This window comes from Elgaria multicarinata, chromosome 1 (genome assembly GCF_023053635.1).
Source record: "Elgaria multicarinata webbii isolate HBS135686 ecotype San Diego chromosome 1, rElgMul1.1.pri, whole genome shotgun sequence".
Taxonomy (NCBI): Eukaryota; Metazoa; Chordata; class Lepidosauria; order Squamata; family Anguidae; genus Elgaria; species Elgaria multicarinata.
The window spans coordinates 177,508,220-177,531,050 of record NC_086171.1 but is presented as its reverse complement, the minus strand read 5'-3'; the positions used below and the strand labels follow the sequence as shown (position 1 = coordinate 177,531,050).

Genomic DNA, 22,831 nt, shown 5'->3' with positions numbered 1-22,831 from the left:
ATTAGTTATTGATATATAATTAAGTGTGCTGTTTGCTATCATGCTATTTTTTTAATGGGTGTTGTACATTATGCGTGATAGTTGAATTTTTGAAATTTATTCATGAATTTTGAATTCTCAGACATTATAAATAGTATAGGGATTTTATTCTCAATTTTACACAAATAAGGTGTTTGGTTTTCGCTTTAGGGTTATGTCATGCCACACACCCTATCAACTGGCAGCTGCAATTTTCTTGTTCCAATAGACCAGGCCTTAATCTTTAGTCCTCATCCCCAGTCTCCAGAAATAGCATTACTTACTTCCTGTGTAAAGAAAGAAATTCCTGTGCCTCTTCTTCTCTCTTTCGGTCGTCGCCTCTCCCTAATTGACTGCTTGTTTGAAGTTTTGTCATCCAGATCCTGATCTCCATATTCTGTATAAAAAAAATATAGCTTTAGCTAAAAAGAGCCAGGGGAATTAGTTTATCAAAACCATGGAAGCAAGATGGCTGTATATTGTTCAGCCCTAAACACCTAATGATCTATATTTAACATTTTAATTCCAAACGATCAAATCAGTGGGACTTCCAAGTAGTTGATTTACTCTAAAATATGATGTAGAGTTATTAGCTCAAAGAAAAATTCAGCAGAGATTACCATAAGTTTTCCAGAAGGGTCTCTGATTCCTAGGGATGTTCTTTCACTCCTTTACTGATTCACACTTAGAAGTTTCAAGATTCAATGTTCCAAATATATTGCAATAAAGCAATGTATCTCTTGCATGAGAGACAGGGGTATGAAGTAATAAATCTGCTACTTGTAATGGGACACTGACTCAAGAGATTTGTACAATATAGTCTGTTTACAACAGTAAATACCATTTTTCTCCATGTCGTTGGTAGATGTACTTTGAAAGTCTGCTGGGCTCACTGCATCAGAAGATACACATCTACTTGTCCTGGGCAGTTGAGAACTTGAATAAAGGTAAGGAGCTAATGAAGGAGAGACGGGACTTGTGGGTTTGTCTTCATGTGCTGAGCACCTCAATCGACGACCAACAGACTAGAAGACAAACATGAGGATAATCTTGGTTAGTAAGATCATTGTTAGCAAGAGCATATAAATTACAACTAGCAAGGAATTAGAGACAGTGCATCTCGAACCTATTCCATCAACATAGTAAACCAGATATACAAATTAAGTTTATTATATCCATCCTAATCAGAATGGAAAAGGCAAGAATCAGCACATGGATTAGTAGTGAGAGGCTACTCGTGCTATAATAATGAAAATGTGAAAACCGGACTAAAATCTAGCTCACTTTAAAATAATGATTTCAGAGAGAGAGGAAGCTAGAGAGAAAATGTAGATCTGTGACCCAGGGTGATCCCATTTCCCCACACTGCAACATGTTTGTTTGTTTTTACAATCACCTCACAGTGAAAATCTAAATGCCTGTGAGCATTTCGACTGCAGAAAATTCAGCAAACCCAATCTGACCCATGTCTAACTAGCATTAGGACTGCAGTCTGAATACGATTCAAACCATTTAAAAGCCTAGAATCCATGCACATCTCCAAAGTGGCCATTAAAATTACCTTGTGGTTAAAACCAAGAGAAAGACTCTGGTCAAAGAATGGATAGTAGGAAATATCTTCTCAGATGTGTGGACAGAGATGAAAATCAAATATCTAGATCCAAATCTAAATAAATTTAGGGGCAAAAACATCCTAATGTCACATATACACTGTTGGGAACACAGCTGAAGGTGACTGACCAGGAAGGGGAGCTTGGGGGTTGTGGTGGATAGCTCAATAAAAACATCGACTGAGTGTGTTCATCGACTGTGAAAAATGTGAGGTTCCATATTGGGGATCATTAAGAAACAATATAAAATAGTTTTATACAAATATATGGTACAACCACACATGGAATAGTGTGTACAGTTCGATTCACTGTACCTAAAAAAAAGGGGGTATTAGAGAGCAGAAAAGGGGAAATTAGTGTCATCCAATGAGTCTGAATTGTGGGAGATTCAGGACAGATAAAAGGAAGTACTTCTTCATACACAGATAAAAGGAAGTACTTCTGCCTACAATGCATATTTAAACTGTGGATTTTTTACCATAAGATGCAGTGATGGCTGCCAAGCTGGATGGTTTTAAAGGGAGGGTTAGACAAATTCATGGAGGATAAGGTTATAAATGGCTATTAGTCAGGATATCTATGTATTACCTCCATTGTCAGAGGCAGTATGCCCCTCAACACCAGAGGGGTATCCATGATAGTCTTTAAAGTGGCACAAGACCCTTGGTTATTTCTGCTGTAACAGACTAAGGGCACATTCCTATGGGTTGTGCCCTTGTTAGATAGAAGCCTCTGATCTCAGAGACTTCTGTGTATCCAACGCCCTGCCAGGCTACTGTCGTCCAGGGCAGGAGGAGCAAATGAGGCGATTTTTGCCTCTCCATCCTCCTTCTCTCCCCACCTTTTCTTCTAGATGGGCCTCTGCGGGGGATGGAGCTGGAGAGGCCATAGGAAACATTGTATCTTGAACTCTCCTCCTCACAGAACGCCCCCTTAAAGATCTCTCTGAAATCCTCTGAGGCCACTTTTGTGACCTTGTAAAGAAACCAGGAACATTTTTCCCCATGGTGGCTGTGAAGGGGAGCAAGAATCAGATTCCGGATTCCCCCTTCTGAGGTTGAAGCAATGTCTACAGCCTCACAGGGGCTCCAAAGCCTTGGAGGAACTCTGAAGAATCATACAGACCCTGGGATGCTCTTCCAGGACCATAGGATTGCTCTCTAACACATTTATTATGGCATAACCTTTCTTTCTCAGTACCAGTGGCTGAAGAACACTTTGGTCTGATCCAGCAAAGCTCTTCTTAGGTTCTTACATAATTACCATCCCTCATACCCTGTGCAGAAGGCATTTAAATGGCATTTACCAAGGTCTGACATCCTCACATGCCCTTCAGATTTTAAATGAAATGATAACACAGGTAATTCAGGATTCCTCTGACTATTTACATTCAGAATATTTGAAAAGAACATATATCCATTCTGAACAGCACTGCAGTTCTCTCATTAGGCTTCGTTTTCCTAAAAGGTTTTTGCAACTGGGGCAATCATCTAAACAGTGAAGTGGGAATCAAAGCATTATCTAAAAATGAAGATGTTCATGTAGATCCAAAGTGAATCCAATACTATTTCTCCTAATAACATAGGACAACAGGTGGGAAATTCATAACATAAAAAACTACACCTTCTTAAGCTATAACTAATGTTGAAAGAAGTTGTTACTACAAACGGTTTTGTTCACCTCTTCATCCACGTTTCTACTCCATCGTGAACGGCTCTCTCTGGGTTCCCTTGTTGTAGTGTCTTCCTGTCTTTCACTGTCCTCCTCAGTTGCTTCAATTCTTTCTGATTTTTCACTTGGCTGTTCCTGAGTCTGCCGCTCTGTCCGAGATCGGCTGAAGGTTCTCTCTGCCTCCTGAAGATCTGTAAGTGTTACACCCTAAGAAATGGAAGAAAGCTCTATCTATTATACCTGTGTTTCTTATCATTACACCTCCACTAAATCCATGGTCCACCACAGATTAGGTTACCCTTTCCACAATAATCAAGCATGACAATGTCCAATTTTTAAGTAAAGGTCAGACCCTGTAAACTTAAAGTTAGCAATTATGGCTTTAATATATCATTCAGCTAGTAAGGCTTAAACAAAGAATTTCTTTAAAAGAAGAAAGAAGTGTTAAATACAAATTCACAGCAATCAATATTTGGTGATGTTATTTTACAGCTGATTCCAGTTTTTCCTTCCAAAGCACATTATAGTGCAATATCCATGTAGATTTTGCTTCTCAAGGACACACATTTCTTGTTTATTTATCCATGAAGAAAAAATGATTTATTATAGTTAGTTCTTAACAGCTATAATTTAAACTCCCATATGAACAACATGTAATTAATTCCTCCTCCCCCCTTTTCTGGAGATTTACAGAGATTGAATGTGGACATCTTTCGAAGTAATACTTTATCCAAAATGGACATTCAATGATCAAGAATAAGTGCGAATTTCTTCAGCCAAAAATGAGTAGAGATGTCCCCACAAGGCAGATGAAATAATTTGAGTTAAAGAAGGTACAACCACCATTTCAACAGGTTTTCAAGGGTTATTGTTCCTCACCTGAGTAGACCTGCGAGTTTGGCGAGCTTGCCTGGAGCGTGCCTTTCTTAGAGACTCTGCTTCTTCATCCCGTACAGGAGTCAGATATGACCTAAATGAAAGAGACAAAATATATATTTTAAAATCAGGCAAGTACAAGCTTATGGCTTTTGCTCAGTAATAAAAATATTTGATCACCAACTTTTATTCCTCACATATGGGGAGGAAACCTGGTAGCTTTAGTACTAATATAGTAACTCATGTAACATTGCCTTAGAGTGATTTCAAGATGGCTACCATTTTATGTCAGCTCTTTTGATAACTATGTATCTTTGTCTGCTTTTAATGCAGAAAACAGAACAAAAAAGGAACGAAAGTGTTGAATTCCTACCTACAGCTGGAAGGAATTACTGAGCATACTAAAATTTTAAGGAGGAATAATCGACATGTAGTTCTACCCCTACAAGGGTAGCACTGGTATAATTAAGTGACTTAGCAGAGGTTCAATGCCTTTCAAGTTGCTTCTTTTGAAAGGGACAGATCAGACAAAAATAATCTCTCTCTTAATACAGGTGTACATTAACCTGTTTGAAGCTGAAAATGCACTTAGAAATCAGTTGACAAAAGCTTCAAGCCTGCTAAAATACCGTTTTAGGACTATAGTTTTTGGAATCTAGGAAATATTTGAGTCATTGGTGTTATCTTGCAAGCATGAGAGAGGGACAGCAATTTGCCATTGGCTTGCAAGCTGCCCACAAGCTTTAGGAAGACAACACAAGCAGTACTGACTAGAGCTTCCAAATTCCATCCACTGGACAGATGCATCTTTTAAGCAAGAGAAGACAAAACACTATTCATGTGAGTAAAGAATAACATTTCTAGCTACACATAAAAGGGATATACAAGGTCCTTCTCTCTGAATTAATCAGTTCACATTTATCTGTCACCTTAAATATATATTTAAGCATAAATTAGGATTAAATCACTGAACATAGTTTAACTGACAGTATTTCTACATCTGGCAAGCAGACACAACAGGAAAAGTGTCAGATCCTACAAGTACTTTAGATGAGAAATAGGGAAAAATATTATCCAAAAATGCTGAAACACTCTAAAACTGTAGACACTAAAACTGCAGACACTAAGAAATTTAAGGGACTATGTGTACTGTAAATTCCTTAAAACGGCTGGTTTTAACAGATCATCTGCAAATATTCTTACAAATAGTTCTGGCAGTCCTGAAAAGTATTATTTATTTATTTATTTATTTATTTAAAATATTTATATCCTGCCCTATATCACTAAGATCTCAGGGCAGCGTACAGATAAAAACATACAGTATAAAACAGTAAATATACACAGTTAAAAACAAATTAAACCATAACGTGTTCATCTTGAACACCTTTTGTTTCAAGATGTGTTTCATACGTGGGTTATGATGTTGTTACAAGTCATGAATGGAAAAAGCTTATTAAGAAATTCTAGTATGGAACTTATCTGAATACTCAACAATTACATCCATAGGAACCTTCTTCAGATTGGTATTTATAATAGCATCTTCTTCTATCTGTGCTTAGCTCCCTCGTCTTCTGAAATGGCCCAGTAGTACAGCCATAGATTTTTTGGACATTCTGATGAATACTATTCGTGATTGCATATAAATTCTCATGTATCTTCTAATTATTCAGATTTATTTTGTATTTGCATTTTACAAGAGAATTAGATCAAACATGTATTTGGATTTAAAATGTATTTGAATCAGAAATGCATCAAATGGTCACTATAAAAAAAAACACAAACCCTTATACGTGCGGGGTATATTAGAGCAAATCACAACCGGAAATCAAGCCAAATCTATTATTCTCAAAGTTAACGCCACAATGACATTCTGATGTTTGCCATCCTTAGATCCTACTCCTGTGTATCTTGAATTGCAAAGAGATAAAAAATAAGCAAGCCCATGTGCTTGAATCTCTGCATCTGAACCCCCTTTGCTTAAGTCCTCGCTCCTGCTTCTTAACTCAAACCTCAAGAGCCATTGCTTGTCTGCACCTAACAGAGAACCGTGGGTCTACTCACCATAATACTACTGGCCTACTGATTCTCCCTTAACAGGTTAAGAAAGCAAAGGAAAGATTTTATTCTGTTTCAGTTGTAGCCAACTGTGTTAATCAAGATCCCCCTGCCCCAATGATCAGGGACAACCACAATAACCATAGTTATTACCATAACTAGACACATAGTGCTGGTAATACAGAGTTGACCTAACAGAGTTTTCTTTCAGATGACCCAGCCTAGGTGTAAGTGCTATATCTGGTTTCTCTTAGGTGAAATGGGCTACAGTTCTTGGATTATTTGTGTGTGTGTGTGTGTTACCTTTACAGCACAACTTTTACCTCACTTGCCTAAGGAATCTAAATATATTTGATCTGCACCCACATTTCTGGAGTGCATCTGCTCTTTGTTGGACATGCTGTGGTCTGGATTCCATAAGCACATATAGGAGGGGCTAGTAGGTGAGTGCCCCTCCAATGACTACATTTTTTTAACCCTTCCTATATAACTTGGGAGGGGTTAATAAAGGAGTATAGATCAGAACATTAACAACAAGTAATTAAAGCTGAGTAAACATCTTGAAGCTAAAGGAATGTCTGATTAAAGACTTAATCTCCATAATATGTTGCGACATTGTATGACACAAGCTTAAGATTTGAAATCTCTTCCTACCCACAATAGCACTGTGGCCATATCCAATTTTGGAGGCATCCACTGCCTTTTTTTTCTCTGCATCAACTGAGTTCAGTTATGAATGAGTCCTATTATTTGTTAAGCACCTGTAAGATTTAGGTACTTCACAATGGTGACTCAAAGCAGCCTGGAAAACAAATGGTTTTGTATACTGGGAACATCTACCAAGTATACATTCCAGACAAAGTTGGTGTTAATGAAGGCCTAAACAGAAGTAAAACTACTCTGCAGCTACATAAAATTCAGATGACGACAATAAACAATTACATTTAAGAAAGAATATTAGGCCTGAAGCATTACACAAATGATGCAGCAACAACATAAGAAGAACCCTGCTGGATCAAGTCAAAGGCCTCTATAATCCAGCATTCTGTTCACACATTGGCCAACCGGCTGCCTGTGAGAAACCCACAAGTATAACATGATTGCAATAGCACTCGTATCCTCAGCAACCGATATTGAGTGGCATACTGCTTCTGATAAAGGAGGAAATATATATCCATCAGGACAATAGCCACCATGAATCTATCTAACCCCCCTTTAAAGCCATCCAAGAAGGTGGCAATCAGTACATCTTGAGGCAGCAAATTCCATAGTTCAACTATGCAATATATGAAAAAGTACTTTGTTTCATCTGTCTGGAATTCTTCACAAATCAGCTTCATTAAACGATGCAGATTCTGCATTAGGACACAGGCTATCCACAACATGCATAAATTGTACAGTATATATCACTTACTCGCCTTTTATCTAAGCTAAAGAGACCCAAACACTGTAAACTTTCCTCATAGGGGAGTTGCTCTAGGCCCATGATAATTTTGGTCGCTGTTTTCTGTAATACAGACTAATGGCACTTAGAGGATTTTCAGAGTGTCAGGCGCAACTGGCGTGCACAAACTACAGAGGGGCAGTGCTGGTCTTCACAAAACAGACCAGGGACTAGAAGGAGCAGCGTGGATGACATAAACTGCAACAGCAAAATCCTGACACTAGTAGTGGTACTTTTGCCCAACTCTTGTTTAGCACTTCTGAAGGCAATAAATGGCTCAGATCCAATTAGCCAGGCTGCATTATAGTAGTACTGGATGAGTGGATATATGCAAGACTTGAGAACATTCTCTCTCAAATTCAAAAGCATGTATGCTAGCTTAGAGTGCAACAACACAACCCATACCAACTGCATATTACATACATTTTTAAAAATTCTGGTTTTTTTTATTGCAACCCATCATGGGAGTGCTTCCTGTTGAAGACATGGCATATACATTCATTACTGAATATATTTTATCATCATTATCATCTAAGAAGTCAGTAAGGTATTTCTGCTATTTTCAGGGCAAATATAAACATTTTGGAATATGCAAACACATTTGTGTTAGGTGAAATCTCAGTTTATATTATAGCTGACAATGGGACACTCTTCCAAAGTGAAGAGAAGTAACAGCATGCAACCCATGAAGTAGCAGTCATATCCATACGTCAGAAGGGTAAAGTATTTCCTCCATATCCTCACTTTCATAAGAGAGTTATTGTAATTTGAAAAAGATTTGCTGATTCATTGCTTAGAGAGCAAGAAATCTGGTCCTCTACAGAGAAGTGATCATACAGACAACATCACTGCCCTCCCCCCATGTACCCCCCAAAAAGTTAGGAAGTACTCCAACCCCTTAGAAATTAAAAGCAGGACAGCAAGCGATCTGCCGCCACCTTGTGGAGTGAAAAGATGTGGAACTTCCATATTTTTTCAAAGGACAAAGGCTAGCCACAATAAGCTTCAATTGTTAGACACCTATTTGTTTTATATTTCACTCAACTTTTAATACATTTACTACATGTATTGTGCATTAAACAATTTAAATGAAAAATCTACAGAGTTTTACTAAAATTACAACTGAAAGAATAGAAGAAAGTTAGAGATGAAAGCCCACCCAGACTACTTTATTCCCAACTCAATCCATCAAGAGACATGAAGGATAAGACAGTTTATTTGGATTATCTATTCATTTACTATAAAAATCTTCTTAAGGCACAGAATACTGCTAAGAATACACAGTTAAAGATTGTCAAGTACCTATCCTAAACCAAAGTTAGCAAGCACACAAATTCAATTCATTCAGTTAGTATTGAGAGGAAAGAGCAGAATCAAATGTAAACACTAAAAAACAAAACAAAAAAACAGGCAATTTAACTAGATGTTTCAGTCATTTTGCTGCATGCAAACTGTAACTGTAAGACATTCCCAACATATTAACTTGTTGTCTTTGGTATTTCTCTTAATTTCCTACATAAGCCAAGCGTCTACAAGTGCTTATCACGTCTAGTTAGCTGCCAATCTACTTCAATCTGCCCACCTTCCAGTTTTTTCACTTAGCAAAAATTGTAGCACTGAACTCCCACCTTGAACTTCTTCAGAACGTCTGCCCAGGAGGTGAAACTTTTGCTAGTACACCTGCTCAGTTGCTGCACAGGAAGCCAGGTTTTCAACAATAACACACAACTCCTCACCCTGACCTCTTGCACATAAAAATGCAGCCTGATGTCTGATAAAGCCACCGCAACGCTTCCTCTTCCGAACATGGAAAATCAAATAGCAGGCAGAATTCCTGCCCCTCCTACATCATCACACCAGCATTGGCAGCTCTTTTAATAAAAGGACAACTTTATCGTAAAGAGATTAACTACAAACGCATGGCTGATAAGCGCGTTCAGTAGCAGGTGTTGGATGACTGCTTGCTTCTTTAAGTGTGTGAAGGCCCTTGCTGTCTTCTCCCAACACAGCACCAAGTATGTAGCAGGGAGGGGGACACTGACCCCTTGTTCCAGGAAGACAATACCTTAAGTACTCTATTCATGCAGGAATAAAAATATTCATGCTCCAGGAAATGAAACGCTTCAATCTGAAATAAATCCAAACTTGTTGATCGAAGGCAGGGCTAGAAATACATCCATCCATACAAAGAGATCTGGGAGTTTTGATTTTACTGTTCCGTTGGCCTTTTTTTTTTTCTCACTTAAAGCAGGAGTAGGCAACCTTTTGGGGCCTGTGAGCACAACTGGAAATTTAAGAAATTGTCATAGGCACCACCACAAAATGGGTGCGCTGCCGATGAAAGCATTAGTCTGCAGCTACCTGACATCTTCATTTCCTAAGAAGGTGTTTGAACCCCACATGTAGTTCAGAGGCATTCATGGAAATAAAAGATGGGAAAAGCTAGAGCCCCTCACTTTACTTTGAAGCAATCCCAGCTGCCAGTAGGGTTTTGGTATTTTTTCTAAGTAGGGGAGGTAGAGCTCCAAGGAAGGTGCCTGAAGGCACAATGGTGCCAATGGGTACCATACTGCCTGCCCTTAACTTACAGGGTGCTATGGCATGCTTTAGGATGCTTTTAGGATGTTTTTTAGGATGCTTTAACAATCTATGTTTTTAATCAGTATTTTATGTATTTCATACTTATTGAGGGCAAGAAATTTATTCTTACGGCGGGTTGTTGTTGTTGTTGTTGTTATTATGGTATAAACTCATAACTGTACCAAGCAACAGGCTTTTCAAATATGTCTAAGAATAAAAGCATGCACACACTTCTAAGAGCAATAACTGAATCCGGCAGCCTTGACATAGAGCCTACACAGTATTTTAACAAAGCTCAGGTTATGGTTTATTTGAAGGGAGTTCACCATTCTCTTCAGCCAAAAGAGTAGATTACAAAGATCCATAATAATCTCTGTCCTCAACCTTACAGCCTAAAAGACATGACGAAAAAGGAAAACAGAAGAGGAAAAAAGCAAGACCAGGCACTAGTTCATAGTTCCAGTTTAAAAATGGGAAATTTGCTCTAGAATTGGCTACATTAAGAATTATAAATAAAGTGTCTCAGAAGACATTTTCTTAATGCTTTCGGGACATTTTTTTGCCATATTTATCTACTGCAATCAAACATTAATAGCACCATAAACTATGTACGGCACTCTTCAAAAGTCAAAGATTTGATTCTTATCCCAAAGATTGTATGAACTGGAGAAATGAACAAGATTGTGACAGTCAGGCAGCAAAATAAAGAGTTCAAAGTAAAGATAAAGGAACAGCACTGAAAGACCAGAAGTTGTTTGTGCCGCATGTTAGCTTCCTGACTAGGCTGGACAAGGGAAAAAGCCAAGTTCTAGGAAGATAAGCTATTTAATTCAAATAACTAGATGCAGTAAGTCTGAAGGTTAAATCCCATATGTGACTTTTCTCCATCCAAAATGATTTTATTTCATACTAACTTTCTTTTTTCTTTTCTTTTTTCCTAGTGGGGAGAAGCCATGGCTAAAAGCAGCCTACTTAATGGAATAATTCAGGGAAGTCTAGACTCCAGAAAATAGTTACTCATTGAAGAGCTACTAGTAAAACCCAGATAAGCTGGGCAGTCAGTAAGAATTTGTACAAGATTGTCCAGCCTCAAACATGAGTCATATTCCTAAGATACTACTGTTTGGTCACCATGGGCCTGATTTAACCCTTCATCAGGTTATGCTGAAAGGGAAAAAATACAGCTCTCTAAAAGAGCATAAAAAATCCCAGCCCCCATCTCCACACACATTAAGACTAGAGGCCCAACACCAATGTTTGGCTGGTGAATTCCAGTGTACATATTCCTCTGCACAACTCCTAATCAATAAAGTGGAGAATTTATCTTCCCTCCCACTCCCTCCCACTCCAAATCTCATCAATTTCTTTCCCACAGTCCTTATCTCTCCCATACATGCTATCTGTCTTGTGCCAGTTCCATCGCTTTCCCATGCCTACGGCCTGTCTATCTCCACCCCCAGGCTCTCATACTTTTTCTATGGCTCTCTTCCTCCTATCATCCCAAGCTGCCACATGTGCTACTCATGGGGAGGTATCACCACCATATTATCATGCTACTTGTCCTCTAGATGTGGAAAAAGGCATTTCTTTTTACAATTAAAAAAGTAAATGGTCAAATATGTAAGTAAGGGTATCTAAGACATATGTATGTGTGACCTTTTAAACCAAGGCTCTAATGGCTGTGTTCGGACATCACAATAGTCAACCCTTTGGGAATAGTCCACTCCATGGTTGAGCATTAGCATGTTGCGCTGAACGCAACATGCGAATGCTCAACCATGGTGCACATGGAGCCCACAGAGTTGACTATTCGTCTCTCCCTACCCACTGAATGGTGACGCTGGTTCCCGTTTACCATATTGGGGATGCTGCCATTCTGTGGGGAGGGGAGAGAGGAGAGACACTGCTTGTTGCTGCGGCAATGACTACGGCACGTCTTTTGCTGCTGCTATCACAGCAAGGAAGCAGGGGAGCGATATCCTCTCCTTGATATGGTAGCGGCCACTGTAGCAAGAAGCAGCGGACGTGTCTCTTCCAATAATAGGAAAGGAGATCGGTCCGCTACCTCCTTTCCTGGTGGGGCCATAGCAACAAGGGAGGTGGTAGCTACAGCAAAAAGGCCGAACCCTCGTTGCTATAGCCACCCCCTCCCTAATTGCTATGGCCACACCGAGGAAGGAGGTATCCCCTGTCAGGGGATGGTATCCCTCTGCAATTTCTCCTTCCCCATTTGTTGCTATGCTGAGGCAGATGTTGTCAGGAGAGTCTTTTCTGATAACTTCCCCCTGCCCTTGGCATAGTAACAAATTGTGTTCACCACGAAGTGGTGGCAGCCAGCGACAGGGGACATTAGGAGCCACTGCTGCTCTCAAGCAGTAGCAGGTGTTCCTAGCGTCCCCCGTACCCAGCACTTTCCCTCTGTAGCAGAGGAAAAGGACATATATGTCCGTGGGAACACATGGGGTGCTGTGCAGCGCCCCACCCAGGGACAGCACAATTGGTATTTCCCCTCCCTATAGAGCCACGCTGGGCAAGAGTGGCAAGGGTTTCTGCTGCTCTTGCCTCGTGATTCTGTAAGCATGGGAAATAATCAATGGAGTCTGCCACACAACGCAATAATCAATGGTTGTGCAGATAATCAACTCTGCACACTGTTGATTATTTGCGTTGGTTATTTCTTGAAAATAACCAACTGTGGCATGGTTTTCTCCTGACAAACAACAGAATAGTCAACGGTGGACTATTTAGTGTACCGTGGACTATTTAATCAACTGTTGACAAAGATTTATGACCTTATCCCATTAGGCAACTTAATCATTTCTGCAATTTGCAAAACAAGTAATATTTTAAACCATATGACTACAAATCTGGAAATCATGTCTCAAATGTTTTTAGTTACTGTTTTTAATACAAAGAGTGAATAAACAGTGGCAAGGTCAAGACAGAGTGCTTCTGCATAGGATGGAAATGAACGTATTTCACTCACTAAGACAGCAAAGAATGCAAAGAAAGTTTTAAGACAGCTGACTCAGCACAACACTGAAATAATGCTGCAGAATAATTCAGGGTAAAGGAACATGCATTAGTAATCAACTAAGCCTACAGTTAATCCCCAAACTTCCATGGTTCAGCAGAAGATGATGGCAGTCTCCATTCAAAAACTATTCTGAAATTAGACACTTAGAATCATGGTGTAAGTCAAGTGTTATCTGAGGCCCACTTTGTACATTACCAGAACTACAAAGGAGTCATTTCCTGCTGGTATAGTCCTAAACTGCTTCACTAATGCCTGCATGAGAAGCCACACTGGATGAGCAAATGGCATCCTTTTGGGAGGGACCACTCATGTGGTTCCTCCATTCAGATGTTACTGGATGCAGTGAAGGACTGGATCACACTGAAGCAGCTCCCACACATTGTCGGAAAGAATGAATCAGGACTGAATAGGAGCTTGTCCATAGGAGCTTTAGATGTTTGTATAAAGGTATCACACATGTAAGGTACTTGTTCAAAGGCTGCATCTCCCAGATTTCCTTCAACAAGACTAAGAAGAGAGAATAAATCAGTCAGTTATAGCCTCTACGTCAGTGAAGCAGCAGCCTTTTGAAGAGAAGGACATTCCAGCTGGCTTACTCCCTCCTCCCTAAATCTAGCAATGCATTTCAGTTTTAATCTAGTAGCTTCAAATAGGCAAGTTGAGGCTGCCTGTTATGGAGGCATCTTAATGATCTAATATTAGTCTGGGAGTTTATGTTGTTGTTGCTAAGAGCAACTTGAAGGTTTGGGAACACTGAATTAGATGAATGTGCTATTGTGACAGCTGCCATTAAGTGCTGAAAGCCCATATTGTGATATCTGGCAGTTGCCTGCCATTTTCCATTTTAAACTATCTGGCTCCCTTTCAAAAAATCAGTAGTTTCCCAACTAGGTTATATACATTTCTCAGAATCCAGTTTAAATCCAAAAATTGGTCACCATTTAAATAGCATCTGCTTTAATCTCATTTGAAAGTGAGATGATCTCAACAGAGCTTAATCACCAGGTTGGGGTGGGGGAGAAAAAAGCCTGTGTTCATTATTTTGAAGCCCACTGCAATTCCCATTGCCCTCACTGCCCCACAGAATACCAGGCATCTATCATACACCATATTACTGAGGAGATTATTAATCCATAAAGCACGTCCTTTTACGTAGTCGTGGTAATTTCAAAACATGTGGGCAAAAATAATGTATACTTCAATAGTTGTAAACCGCCCAGAGAGCTTCAGCTATGGGGTGGTATATAAATGTAATAAATAAAATAAATAAATAAATAAATAAATAGTAACAGATAAGCATAGTACTGTAGAAAATTTCAGCAACTGCTTGCGATGGCATTTTCATGGAATCTATCATTCTAAAACATTCTAACACAACCAGACTGAGCAGAATCCCAAGGCTTTGTTATACAAATGAAGATGGCTAATATCCTAGAGAAGGTATGTGTTCAAAAGAAGACAACTGATAGCGGAAGCATAAAAACATTCCTACACTTTCCCCCAAGTTTTTGCATGAAATACACAGAGATAAGAAAAAAGGCACACACACACACACGGAAAGCTTATCCAAGCTACAAACAGTGGTTGGGACCCATTTTCCACAAACAAAAGTCATATTTTGACTGCAAATGCCAAATCTACAAAATCTTCCATACAGTAATGGATGAATACGCCCATCTCAAGTATTTTCAAATGAATAGTATGAGTTCCACTAAAAGTAAATTCGCTGAAATATATTTGTAACATGTCTTTGCCCACAGATAGTGCTCTGGCTCTACAGAACTGTCTGATCAGGTTCTAGGAGAAAATGAAGTAGTAAACGGGGGAAAGTTTTTTTATCTATTGTTAAAGCAATGTGAAGGTAAATGGAAAGATTTGCTGGTCAGCAGACTGGGCCACAGGCATATACACAGGTATACACAGAATAACTACCAAGAGGCTTCCTAACCTTCTGCGATCCTTGGCATCACCAGCAGAGGTCTCTGTTCCAGTCAATGAATTGGAGTTGGCAGTTGTAACACCGTTGGCACTACTGGGAACAGTGAGATTTGTTATGGCACTTAACGGAATGCTAGAAGAGTTGCCCTCTGTGCTCTTCTCTACAGTAGAGTCAGTTGGTTGCCGGTAAGGGGATCTGAAAAATATAAAACAGGCTTGTGCATAATTGTAATGCATCCGAGGGTGGAGGGCAGGGAGAATGTGAAACAAATAAGTTAAATCATTAAAGAAGTTATTGCATAAAATTTAAGTCTGATCCCCTACCAGCCTGTGTGGCTGCTGTGCTCATTAGGTCCTGGTAGAGGTTCAATTCATTGTGGTTCAGAAAAGGGCCTTTAGTGTTGCAGCGCCCACTCTCTGGAATGCCCTACCACTACAAAATTGGCAGGCGTCATACTTTTCCCAGCTGGTGATCCCAGGAAGATAAAGGCTCAGTTCAGACAACACATTTCTCAATGGTGGTTTTAGAACTCCATGGTGGGGGTTTTACAACATCATTGAGAAATGTGTTGTTTGGCAGGGAAACTTCATGCAACGGTGGAATTTTTAGGGAAAACACTCCACGCAGAATATCCATGCTGCGCAGAGGAGAGTTCCTGTACAACTGTTGTGTTGCGTGTTGTGTGGCGGGCTCCATGAAGTTTTCGGTTGCGTTGAATTGACTTTTTCCACTGGCTACAGAGTTCCATGGCAAGAGTGGCGAAAGGAGCAAGGAGTGCCGCTCTCAGAGAACAGCTAGGATTGTTTTGCAGCAATGGCTGATGGGATACCATCAGGAGGACCAGGGGAGGAGAGAGGGCAGAGGAACTGTCAATCAAACATCGCAATGGATTTTACTCAACTCCATGGTAGTTCACTGTCACACAACGGTGGAGTTAGAACATGTTGTGTGGGGAGTACCTCCTAAAAACTCAACCATTGAGTGGAGTTTTCATACTGCATTGACTAATGTGTTGTCTGAACTGAGCCAAAGACTTGTTTTTGTACATCGCTTAGAAATTTCTTGCATATAAGCAATTTATAAATATTGTTAAAATAATTAAGTCTGCAACAATTATTCGTTTTCTGTACATAAAGCAACACTGACAAAGTATGCAATGAAGCTGGGTTAGAACAGGGGTGGGGAAACTGTGGCCTTCCAGATAGTGTTGATTCCCATCAGCAACAGCCAGCATGGTCAAGATTGATGTTCAACATCTTCTGGAGGACCAGAGGTTCTCCACCCCTGGGTTAGTATTATAGAGGTATCAGTAAAGATTAAAATGTAGTCTCTATGAAACAGCTGGCTGTTCTGAAAGTTACTGGCATGTTTAAGGGAGTTTACAAATAAGCAAGAGTGAGGGGGTTAAATATTTATGTAATATACAAATTCAGAGCCCAAAGAATCAGATGTAATTGGTTTGTGTGCTTTGCACTTATCTCTATCATGGCCAAGAAATTACCTAAAAAAAAAAAGACACACACATGGTTCAGCACTCTAATCAGATAAACTAGCACCATATGGCATTTAAAAATGACATGGCCCTTCTTTCTAGCCAGAATATTTTACGAATTCTCTTTTAAACTGCCCAAAGAGCTTCAGCTAATAGGCAGTTTTGTTGTTTAATGTAATAAATAAATAATAGCAGTACCTGTTGGGAAGAACTTTCAGACCAATTTATCACATAATAAAGAATCACTGCCTAGACACCAAACTTAATGGGCTCTTTTATGAACCCTCTTCAGTGGTATCTAGACATATTATAAACCCTTACCTGGTATAATGTCGGACTGGTGCTGTAGTGTTAGAACTGACAGATGAGGGGCGAGAGGCAAGCTGCCACTCTGTGCCCAATGAGGTAGATGAACCAAGGGAAGTGAGTGAGGTAGTAGAAGATGCATTGCGATTGGCTGAAATATAGGGACTGCTGAGGTCACTACTTCTACCAAATGAAGCACTGTAAGACAGCAGAAAATCACTTTCTTCAGAGAAGCTCTAAAGTATTGTTGCAAACCAGCACAGGGCCCTGGTTAGATGCTGAGAGAATATTTATGTATCAGCAAAATGAAAGCAGTCTTGTCAAGAAATGCAGTCTGGACTGTCAAAATTCCCTAGGCTAAGTCAAATGAGCAAGGTCAAAGAAACATCAGAGATAAAGAAATAGGATCAAAGAACAGAAAAATGGAAATAGGAACTTGGTTGTGCGTACTATATTCATGCCAAGGTATTCTATTAGGACACAGAACAGAATGAAAGAGTCCAGACTGAGAAGGAAAAGCCAGAAATATCCAAGTGAAGAGAAAGCTAGCTAAAGTCAAGCTTGAGGAAGAATGAAAAAGTGTACAGGCACAGGCAAAAGAGTCATCACTAACTTCTGTTACGCCTGGGGGCGGGGGGAAACTAATTTTAAACAAAAACATGTATGTAGTCTTTTCAAAGAGATTATGGGCCATAAACCCCACTACCTTGCAATAAGTCTTTTACATACAGATAAGATAGATCACTGAATCCAACATAGATGACTATTTTTTTAAATTCTAATTTATTACATTCAGAATTGCCAGATTCACTATTCAGGTTCATAATGAACCATAATTTATAATGGAATGAAAGGAATTCATAATAAACCATAATTGTCCACCTGACATTTTATACTGTATACAGTATAATGATATTTAATGTTTGATGAAAGAGGCTTTTAACCATTTGCATTAACCAATAAATTATACATTTTAAAAATTCACATCCGTGTTGTTCTACCATCTTGCTTAAAAAGAATAAGGATTCCAGGATTTCAGAAGAGTGCTGAAGGAAAAACTGAAAGCCTGTTCCCAGAGTCAAGCAAATGGCACTTTGATTAACCATAAACCAAGTCTGTATCAATCCAAGAACGTGGAGCGAAGCAATGCATTTCCTAGAAGCTAACTATTGCAGGAATACTCCCTCACTAAGAGGCAGCCTATGTGACATGTTCCTATAGTGCTTCTGAAAAATGCTCTGACATGGGAAGCTTTTCAAGCAATAGAACTGAAAAGATTAAATCAAATTTGTAGTCAGATTTTGAAGTGTTTTGTGGACAGGTGTGGATGAACTGATTTGTTAATGGATTTTAAATATGTTAGAACTACAAGGATAATGTAACTAGAAAGTATCTGAAGATCCTCTAGACCAACACACTCCATTAATTTAAAGCATGACACACAGGGATAGGAAACTCCTTACAGATTACCGGACAGAGATGGGACAAAGAAGAAAGGTCAGGTCTAGAGGTGTATGCCAATCTTGGAGCCAAAGGTGTGTCAATGTTTTGGCTATAAGTGGGATGAGACTGTCAGTGGAATAACCTGGGCTCAACCTATTTACTAGACATAGACCCTGTTCAGACAACATGCTATGCTATGGAGGTTAAGCATTTTGAGCTAAACATTCTGGCTAAGTATGTCCTAAGCATGACTCAGAGTGTCATGTGAATCACTCTTAACCATGGTGGTTGTGTGCTATCTCCCACATTCGAGGCAGTAAGCCTGTGTGCACCAGCTGCTGGGGCACCATGTCCTGCTTGTTCATCCCTGGCCGATGGCTGGTTGGCCACTGTGCAAACAGAGTGCTGGACTAGATGGACCCTTGGTCTGATCCAGCAGGGCTCTTCTTATGTTCTTATGGTGGCTACATAACTGTGGTTTAAACACGCTCGGTAACCATTTGCTGAAAAAGGGTTGGCAGCCTAACCATGGCTTATCATGTTGTCCGAACAGGCCCATACAATATGAGGTAGATTACACCAGTAGCATAACAAGAAGTAGGTGACAACAGGCTATCATCATCTATGGTCAGAGAACTTCTACATGGTGTCAAAAATGGCAAACCGTTAAGTTCAATTTTGCTAGTTTTTGCTGGCATATCAGGCAAAAATCTATTTACTAATCCTATAGACAGTCCTTCAGACATTAACTGAAAGCTCTACTCAAATTCATGGGATCTAATTTAGCATAATAGAAATGCAGTTGTTCAAAGACGACCTCAAGTTCCAGTCCCTTTGGAATGCAGAACTAGCCTTGTGTAACTTTGGATCCCTATTGTATTGTTTGCACAGAGTATTCAAAAACTAGTCACACTGCTCACTACATACATTGCACCTCATAATTTGGGCAAACAATGGATGTTCTGGGTCATCAATTGCACAAAAGACATAAAGCTCAGGATGAGATTAGCAGCAGCAACAACAGCACATGCTTCTAGTCACAATATCTGAATAGGCCAACCATAGTAACTGTGGCAATTCGTTAATACCAAAAGAGAGAGAAACAATTCCTATTGGAAACAATATAAAGGTCAGAAAAAGAAGGAAAACATATAATCATTTTCTACTGAAAGAGGTATAAACTTTCTGCTGAAATAAATAAAAAATATGATTGTATATGAACATGGTTTGCATATTCTCTTTCTTGATCTTTACAATATTTCAAAGCAATTCCTATAAGCACATGGTGCAAATTTGGAAATCATACCCACACAGGATTTTCAATAACCTAAATAGTAAATGTTATCTTAAGTATCCAGATATATCATGGTTTCTACAACAGGACCGCCAACCTCCACTAAGTCTCTATGTATAACAGGGATGGGGAACCTACAACCACCCGATGTGATCCCCAGGGATTCCCTAGCCAGCCTGCAAGCTTCTTCTGCTCTTATCTCTGATCGGTGATTGGAAATAACGGGGTACTTAAAGCTATTAAACTTTAAATACTCTGCATAGTGTTGAGCCTTGCATTGCAGGCATGAAAGTTGTTACAGTGGAGCTCACTCCTGGGTCACTTGTTTAGAATTGAGCTGTGCTTTTCAGCCCTGAAAGCAGTTGCATTGAAGCTTATTCCTGAGTAGACATCCATAGAACTGATCTGTGTTGTCTATACGTGATGGGAAAATGTCGAAATTGTTAAGAATTACATCTGTCCCTGGTCTCTCCCCATGTCCTTAGCCTGCCACTGCTGGAATGCACCCCTCTAAGACTCTTCCCTAATTGGAATTCAGGCCCTGAGTCACCATCCTTGAAATAAAGTGACACTTTCTGCTGCTTCGCACAAAATACCTTTCCTACACAGGATATAATTTCTCCACATGGGAAAGAAAGCAGTGAATATACTGACATATGCAATTTCATCTCTTTCAGCACATGCACACAGAAGCAAGACTTACCAAATCACATCCTTCTGTCCTCCCTGATTTTCATGGTAGTCACATCAGTCACAGGTTTCAGTTTTAGGTGTTGGCTGTTCTGTCATCCCCCCGCAAGAGCAGAGTCTTTGATATGACTCACCTTTTCATGTAGGTAGATACATAGGTGGAAGGTGCACCGCTTGCAGGGGCTTCATTTCCCTTTGGTTCATCCCTCCACGGTTGCCGGCTGTAAGGACCGCTCCGTACCAAATTAACAGCAGACTCTCTATAAAGACAAGTTTGGAGGGTGGAGAAAGGATCTAAACTGAAATCTGTTCAGACATGTTTCTTATATATTGATAAACTTTCACAGCCAAGTCACATCCTATTACTAGTCACACTGAATATTAAGGAATGTGTCAGTCAATAGCAAAATAGAGTTCAGACTGAAATACAGTTCTACGTTCTGAACTAGTTCTATGCCCAAATACATGTGAAATACCAAGGTTATCAACAAGCTACCGCTGGGAGACAACATGGCAGAATGCAAAGGTCCGTACAGCCTTTCTATGGCAAAGAATATATGCTTACATTAATTTCAAAATGTACAGAAAATATCATCTTGCTCAGGAACTGGATCTATGCGCTCTAGATCAGAAAACAAAATGTCTATTACATTTAAGGATTGAAGTATGAATAAAAAGAATGGTGGTAATAGGAGATTCAATCAAATTTGAAGAACAGGGCTATTTGTAACAGATCGTGTGTGTGTGTGTGTATGTGTGTGAGAGAGAGAGAGAGAGAGAGAGAGAGAGAGAGAGAGAGAGAGAGAGACTGTATATTCCTGCTACATCACCAACCTTTCCTGCAAAGACTCCCGGGATAGAGTTATGCCACAAAGGTCCTTGGGCTATGTGCCAGGAGGGGGCTAGAAGATTAAGCCACGGCAAGCCTGCTCAGCTGTCGGGAGTAACATGGGCGAACAACCAGCCTACCATGCTTATTTTCAGCATGGCTTATTGTGACATCCAAAATGGCTCTCTATCTATCTATCTATCTCTTTAAATCTTCTCCCTCCCCCTCCCACTGGAGTACTCTCTCTCTCTCTCTCTCTCTCTCGAGCGCGAGAGCACAAGTTGGGGAAGAGGATTAAAAGATTGTTAGATAACAGTGAACTTTAATAATGTATGAATATAGCTGCACATTATACTAACCCTTTCAACTAGTGCAAGACAGTTCCTATTCTCCATATTTAAAATTTACTGTTATTCATCTTTCTCTACAATCAAGATGTTGTGTTATTCCTACAACTAAGATTGATTCCCAAGAAACATGTGGAAGGGGAAAAACACACAGTGATACTAAGGAAAAATCAAATAGCTTCACCTCTTCTGATTACTGTTTTTAAGGAGGAAAAAAAGGCAGCCAAGCCTTACAAGTAATGGAACTGTGTTGCTAAATAATTTGCTGCTTAGTTTAAACAGGTGTTTGGGAGGAGAGCTGAGGATACATTCAGCATACAATTCTTCTTTAATTCAAATATCTCTAACTGGATTGATGAGCAAATTTATTGGGTGTAAGAGAGAGAGAGACTTTTCCAAAGATTCAATTCATGAATATTCACATCTATAAAAGCTAATCTTTGTAAACTGCCCAGAGAGCTTTGGCTATGGGGCAGTATATAAATGTAATAAATAATAGCAACAAGCCCCAAATTCAGAGGGTCTTACCGGTTTTCCTTTTCTTCTATGTCACCTGTACTGTTTAACCTTCGAGGGGCTATTGAAGCGAAATAGATTTTGTTGTCCTTGTCCTGCTAAAATAAAAACAAATTCCTTAATGATAGTGATTTTGTCAGTCAAAAATGCTAGTGGTACCTACACATATTCTGTTTTCAAGTACTTTGTAAATAGTAAATTTTGAGGAAACAGATAAGGATTATCCCTTCATCGTAACTCTTTCATTAGAAATTTTGTTCTCCTTGCTCCCTATAGGCCAGGACAAATGTGATGCTGCCAATCCATTAACCATGATTAAGGGAAACAGGCACCGTTTGAAATTGTGCACTCCGTTTCTCTAGACCCTCCACACTCACTCAAATCTCCCCAGTTCCTCTCCATGCCTTGCAGGATCTAAAGCTAGTTTCAAAATCATAACTAAGAGTGAACCTTGATTAGCACTGACTAAGGTCAAGGTCAACCCTGATGTAATCCTAGGCTGGAAATGTGCTTGCAAGAGAGGAGAGGGGAAGGAATGTGCAGCCATGGAATCCATTCCCTTAACCATAGTTGGAATCAGGATGCCAGACCTGATCAACCCTCAGTGTGATCCAGCAGCACTCTTGTTATGTTCTCTTTTTAATGTCAGGATATAAATGGAGGATAAGGTTATCGATGGCTACT

The 22,831-nt window shown here is 39.6% G+C and overlaps 2 protein-coding genes across 12 annotated transcripts in view; one reads left to right on the top strand and one right to left on the bottom strand.

The window, feature by feature from the left end:
* Positions 1 to 22,831, top strand: part of TNNT2 (troponin T2, cardiac type) — a 311,842-nt gene that overhangs the window by 27,828 nt on the left and 261,183 nt on the right. The gene's annotated exons all lie outside the window — the stretch shown is intronic.
* The window catches only part of PPP1R12B (protein phosphatase 1 regulatory subunit 12B), a 139,691-nt gene that overhangs the window by 67,016 nt on the left and 49,844 nt on the right, over positions 1 to 22,831 (bottom strand). For 6 of the 11 annotated variants that reach the window (XM_063143914.1, XM_063143930.1, XM_063143946.1 and 3 more), the window contains exons 11-18: positions 22,160 to 22,245; positions 20,590 to 20,715; positions 17,044 to 17,226; positions 15,240 to 15,425; positions 4,179 to 4,269; positions 3,309 to 3,506; positions 860 to 1,043; positions 303 to 415 (exon numbers count right to left, since the gene is read on the bottom strand). In XM_063143914.1, coding sequence (XP_062999984.1) covers positions 303 to 415; positions 860 to 1,043; positions 3,309 to 3,506; positions 4,179 to 4,269; positions 15,240 to 15,425; positions 17,044 to 17,226; positions 20,590 to 20,715; positions 22,160 to 22,245 — 1,167 coding nt within the window. The remainder of the gene's footprint in view (positions 1 to 302; positions 416 to 859; positions 1,044 to 3,308; positions 3,507 to 4,178; positions 4,270 to 15,239; positions 15,426 to 17,043; positions 17,227 to 20,589; positions 20,716 to 22,159; positions 22,246 to 22,831) is intronic. The other 5 variants (XM_063143923.1, XM_063143896.1, XM_063143972.1 and 2 more) reach the window with 3 other exon arrangements.